The 5,593-nt window shown below is 43.4% G+C and overlaps 1 protein-coding gene and 1 long non-coding RNA gene across 2 annotated transcripts; one reads left to right on the top strand and one right to left on the bottom strand.

The window, feature by feature from the left end:
• Positions 1 to 828: 828 nt before the first annotated feature.
• LOC123733146 (piggyBac transposable element-derived protein 4-like) lies at positions 829 to 2,146 on the top strand. The gene is made up of 2 exons (XM_045712516.1): positions 829 to 1,687; positions 1,836 to 2,146. Exons 1-2 carry the CDS (start codon positions 1,024 to 1,026, stop codon positions 1,946 to 1,948), a joined length of 777 nt encoding a protein of 258 aa, XP_045568472.1. The 5' UTR covers positions 829 to 1,023; the 3' UTR covers positions 1,949 to 2,146.
• Positions 2,147 to 2,216: 70 nt separating this feature from the next.
• Positions 2,217 to 4,819, bottom strand: LOC123733147 (uncharacterized). Its single transcript, XR_006763624.1, has 3 exons — positions 4,464 to 4,819; positions 2,386 to 2,530; positions 2,217 to 2,275 (listed from the first exon to the last, which is right to left on the bottom strand). It is a non-coding gene; the product is annotated as an uncharacterized lncRNA (long non-coding RNA).
• Positions 4,820 to 5,593: the final 774 nt, after the last annotated feature.

Raw genomic sequence — 5,593 nt, 5'->3', positions numbered from 1 at the left:
AGTATTTTACACACATAATATGTGCCCATTACAAGCTATGCAAGAATCGGAATGCATGATTTGTCACCCAGAATTGAAAACATGTGAATAAAACAGTAAATACACAAATAATTACCTCACAAAACATTTTCTGATGGTGATTTATTGATACAAGTGACGCACGCCGGCAGTCAATCACGTCCCCTCTCACTCTGAGCCATTCAGTGTTGTTGTTTATGTATGTAGCTAGTGAGCTAAGCTGTAGCATTAGCAATGTCTTTCAAAAGGAGACAACCCACAAATGTGGAAATTCTGGAGATTTAAAAAAAAAATTCTGACAATGAGTCTGAAAGTCAGGAATCAGATTCTGACAGTGAGGAGCTGCCCCCCCCCAACCTTGTAGCCATTGAGAACCCTGAATCTGAGGTTCCCTTGTCCACTGACCAAGTACCAGGTCCCTTTGAAGATGCTGGTGGTGATGGAGGGAGACCGACAGTGGATGAAGTACAGGAGTTCTGTGGTAGCTGGAAGGCCACCAGTCATTTCACCCCTCCTGGCCCTGCTGTTTGTTTTGATGAGTCCCAGTCTGGAGTCCATTTCCATCTGAGGCAGAGTGCTTCAAGTTGTTTCTGACAGAGGAGCTGGTGGGAAACCATAGTACAGGAGACCAATCGCTATGCCTTGGAGCTACAGGAGAAGAGAGAGCCAGGAGTGAGGGGGGAAACTCGCTAAATGGGTGACAACCACAATTAGTGAAATGTATACCTTCCTGGTGACAGTCCTCCTCATGGGGATAGTAAAGAAGAACTCCCTAAGAGAATACTGGAGCACAGATCCTATGTTTGCAACTCCCTTCTTTGCCACCCTCTTTTCCCAAGACCGCTTCCTAATTCTGCTGCGATGCCTGCATTTCGTCAACAATGCTACTGCCATCCTAAGTGACCCGTTATACAAAATAAGAATTGTTCTTATCAGCCTGACATCAGCATTTGGTCGGGTCTTTGTGCCATACAAGGACCTATGCATTGATGAGTCCCTGATGTTATGGTAGGCTGGTGTTCCGTCAATATATTCCCTCCAAAAAGGCACAGGTTTGGGGTCAAGTTCTTTGTCATGTGCGACGTGAAGACAGGATTTGTCCAGGATATTATAGTTTACACAGGGTCCACCACTGACATCCAACATTATGAGGGGCTTGGGGTGTCCGGGTCCGGGGTGATGACCATGCTGGCTCCTCATCTCGGCAAGGGACACACTTTGTACGTGGACAATTGGTACAGCAGTCCCACACTCTTCCAGCATCTGCTCTCCAACAGCACAGGGGCCTGTGGCACAGTCAGGTCGAACAGGAAGGGGATGCCGGCATTCGGATGCAGGAAGATGCAGAGAGGGGAGGTGGAGTTCCAGGAGAACGGTCAACAGCTGGCAGTAAAGTGGCATGACAAACGAGACGTCCATGTCCTCTCCACTGTCCATACAGCAACCATGTCGGCCACAGGGAAGGTGGACCACCTGACGGGAGAGAGAAAGATCAAACCAGATTGTGTGCTTGACTATAACCTCAAAATGGGGGCCGTGGATAAGGCGGACATGATAAACAGCTTTGTGGAATGCACTCGGAAAACGACCAAGTGGTATAAGAAGATATTTTTCCAGCTGATCGACACTGCTGTCCTCAACGGCAGCATAGTTCACCGCCAACTAACAGGTGAGATGATTACTGAACAAGGTATTTTTGTAATTGGATGTACAGTTCACATACAAATCCATTATGCAATTACAGTGACAATATCTCACCAACCTACCCACTGCCTCATCATCCTCTAACTTTCCTCATCCTCCCCACTCCCTCATAGGTAAAGTAATTACCTACCAAAAATACAGAGAGAACCTCATGAGAGAGCTGTTGGAGGAGCACCACACCCTTCGGCGCCCCTCCACTGGGGGGGGGGGGGTCGCCCTGCTGTAGACAATCCCCTACGCCTCACTGCACGGCATTTTCCCTGCAAAGTCCCTCAAACTGCTGCTCAAGGTAGTCGCACACGGAGGCACTGCAAAGTCTGCCTGTCTGGCGCCAGGAGAAGTAAGCAGAGGAAGATGACAAAATACATGTGTTTAGCTTGTGATACACCTCTATGTATTTCACCACGCTTTGAGGAGTATCACATGCTCAAGCATTATTGAGCACATCTGCAGCAATAAGTGACTGACTGACCTGACAAGTGACTTGACAGGTGACCTGCCATGATACTATGCCTTTAGAGGTGGGGGTGGAAATGCAGTTGTTGTTCAGTCACTGCATGAATATTAAATATGGGTTATGCATATTCCATTTTTTTGTCCTCTAGTAAAACAAGTTGTTGTTGAACCAACTACCAATACTTCAATAAAATAGACGACTATTACATATTGGCCTATGTGTTTTCTTGCTGTGTTTCCATCCAGTAAAACTGTTAAGGAGAGAACGTTAGCATACAAAAGCTGTCCTCAATCTTCAGCTGGGAAGATGTCCAGTTCCAGTTATGATATTGGCAAATACTGTTTGTGGTTTCTGAAAGTACAGTATAAAGAGGAATTATTCATTAGAATACAATATAAGGATATAGCAATAAAACAATATTACAAATAACATAAAAATAGTTTATTGCATTGACAAAATCTCAGATTTGAGTTCTAACAGTAAGAAAGTAACTTTTGAGCTCCACAAGGGGGCAAGGCAGGGCAGAACAGAGCCATGCTGAATAGACCACATAAACAAACCATGGTCATATGTTTTATTTTATTTAACTAGGCAAGTCATTTAAAATGCCGTATAATGCTTGAATTTTAATTTTGGGATTATTTTGTTGTTGTCCAACCAATCCCTTTTACAGTCACACCAACATGATGTTTATGATACTTTATCAGTGTTTACAGTCACACCAACATGATGTATATGATACTTTATCAGTGTTTACAGTCACACCAACATGATGTTTATGATACTTTATCAGTGTTTACAGTCACACCAACATGATGTTTATGATACTTTATCAGTGTTTACAGTCACACCAACATGATGTATATGATACTTTATCAGTGTTTACAGTCACACCAACATGTCTATTATACTTTATCAGTGTTTACAGTCACACCAACATGATGTTTATGATACTTTATCAGTGTTTACAGTCATACCATGAAATGATCAGTTAACCTCTAGACTAGAAACACAGACAAATCACTTCAGGATGAAGTCCAATAGATGTCGCTGTTGCACTGTAGTAGTGGGGGGGAACAGGGAGTTCCGCTAGGCGCACACCATTCTTTAGAATAAGGAAAACGCAAGAACTGTGCTGTCCTTTTCTCTTTATTACTACAGTCTGAGGTCGGTAACGTCAACAGTGAGGACAATCCCAGCCTGTCTCTCTCCTTCCACACTGAGTCCAAACCTACAGTCACTGGGTCCTGATTGTGACAGTGGAGCCCAGTTTGCACTGCAGGATCCAGAGATGGAATCAGTGAAGCTGGAAGACTGCAGTCAAACACTGGAGCTGAATGTCAACATTAAAGAAGAAGAGGAGGAGGAGATTGTCTCAACATGGTCTCCATTCTCTACATCCAGAGAGCAACAGCAGGAAGATCACAGAGCTAAGAGGTCTCACCACTGCCCACATTGTGAGGAGATTTTCCCAATTCTATCAAAGCTAAAAATACACCTTAAAACACACACTGGAGAGAATCTGTATCCCTGTAATGACTGTGGGAAGAGATTCACAACATCAAGGTCTCTGACAGTTCATCAGAGAATACACACAGGAGAGAAGCCTTACTCCTGCTCTGACTGTGGATAGAGTTTCTCTCGACAGGGAAACTTAAAAACACATGCACGTATACACACAGGAGAGAAGCCTTACTCCTGCTCTGATTGTGTAAAATGCTTTACAACATCAACTGACCTAAAAGTTCACCAGAGAACACACACGGGAGAGAAGCCTTACTCCTGCTCTGACTGTGGAAAGAGTTTCTCTCGACTGGCCCAGTTAAAAAGACACCAAGGTATACATAAAGGAGAGAAGCATTATCACTGATCTGACTGTAGATTTAGTTTTTTATCAACAGCTGAGCTAAAAGGGTCATCAGAGAACACACAGAGGAGAGAAGCCTTACTTCTTCTCTAAATGTGGCAAGAGTTTCTCCCGATTGGGAAATGTAAAAACACACCAACGGATACACACTTGAGAGAAGCCTTACAGATTGGTGTCTTTTTAAATGGCCCAATGTATACATAAAGGAGAGAAGTCTCATCAGTTTTCTCAGACCAGCTAAGATTAGTCACTCCACTTAATTCTCATCCCATAAAATAATTGTCATCTTTGAATTGGATCAGATGAAGACAGCGTAGAACACTCTATTGTAATACTGTTGTTTCTCACTGTGAGAACCCTGCAGAAAAAAGGGATCATTCTAGAATGTTAGTCTCTCTTCTCTTTACTGATCAGCACCTTGTTGATATTGACATCTTGGATTTGCAATGATGGTTGAATATCCTCTGTGAGGCGTCTCACAATGGAGTCTGATGGTTGACTGGGTGGTACTGCTTCCCTCTGCAGTTTTCTGTGGGAATGAGCTTGTAGACACAACATATACTGAGTGTACAAAACATTAAGGACACCTGCTCTTTCCATAACATAGACTGTTTCTGTACAGCACTTGGTGACATCGGCTGATGTAAAAAGGGCTTTATAAATACATTTGATGATTTGATTGGTCTCCTGTACTATGTTTCCCACCAGCTCCTCTGTCAGAAACAACTTGAAGCACTCTGCCTCAGATGGAAATGGACTCCAGACTGGGACTCATCAAAACAAACAGCAGGGCCAGGAGGGGTGAAATGACTGGTGGCCTTCCAGCTACCACAGAACTCCTGTACTTCATCCACTGTCGGTCTCCCTCCATCACCACCAGCATCTTCAAAGGGACCTGGTACTTGGTCAGTGGACAAGGGAACCTCAGATTCAGGGTTCTCAATGGCTACAAGGTTGGGTGGGTGGGGGGGGGGGCAGCTCCTCACTGTCAGAATCTGATTCCTGACTTTCATACTCAGACTCATTGTCAGAATTTTAACAAAAATCTCCATCATTTCCACATTTGTGAGTTGTCTCCTTTTGAAAGACATTGCTAATGCTACAGCTTAGCTCACTAGCTACATACATAAACAACAACACTGAATGGCTCAGAGTGAGAGGGGACGTGATTGACTGCCGGCATCCGTCACTTGTATCAATAAATCACCATCAGAAAATGTTTTGTGAGGTAATTATTTGTGTATTTACTGTTTTATTCACATGTTTTCAATTCTGGGTGACAAATCATGCATTCCGATTCTTGCATAGATTGTAATGGGCACATATTATGTGTGTAAAATACTTATTTGAAGGTTATACTGATTATGATGAGCTAAGCTAATTCCAGCTATGTGTATGGAGCCATGTTTGTTGACATACAATGCATTCTGGGTTTCACGTAATCATCCGTTTCACCAAAGATGTTATAACAAAATGAGGTGAGTAAGAGTTCACTCATTTTTTGAGGACTTCCGGAAATGAATGGTGGGATGTGAACGACGGTAGAT

This window comes from Salmo salar, unplaced genomic scaffold, assembly GCF_905237065.1.
Source record: "Salmo salar unplaced genomic scaffold, Ssal_v3.1, whole genome shotgun sequence".
Classification (NCBI taxonomy): Eukaryota; Metazoa; Chordata; class Actinopteri; order Salmoniformes; family Salmonidae; genus Salmo; species Salmo salar.
Note: the sequence above shows the minus strand (reverse complement) of the source record. Positions and strands in the feature narration are given on the sequence as shown.

What these genes read in the sequence shown, in the direction of transcription:
- LOC123733146 (XM_045712516.1), top strand. Translation starts at nt 1,024, where the DNA reads ATGGTAGGCTGGTGTTCCGTCAATATATTCCCTCCAAAAAGGCACAGG. An exon ending in AGTTCACCGCCAACTAACAG is followed by an intron (nt 1,688 to 1,835) that starts GTGAGATGATTA and finishes ACTCCCTCATAG; the next exon opens with GTAAAGTAATTACCTACCAA.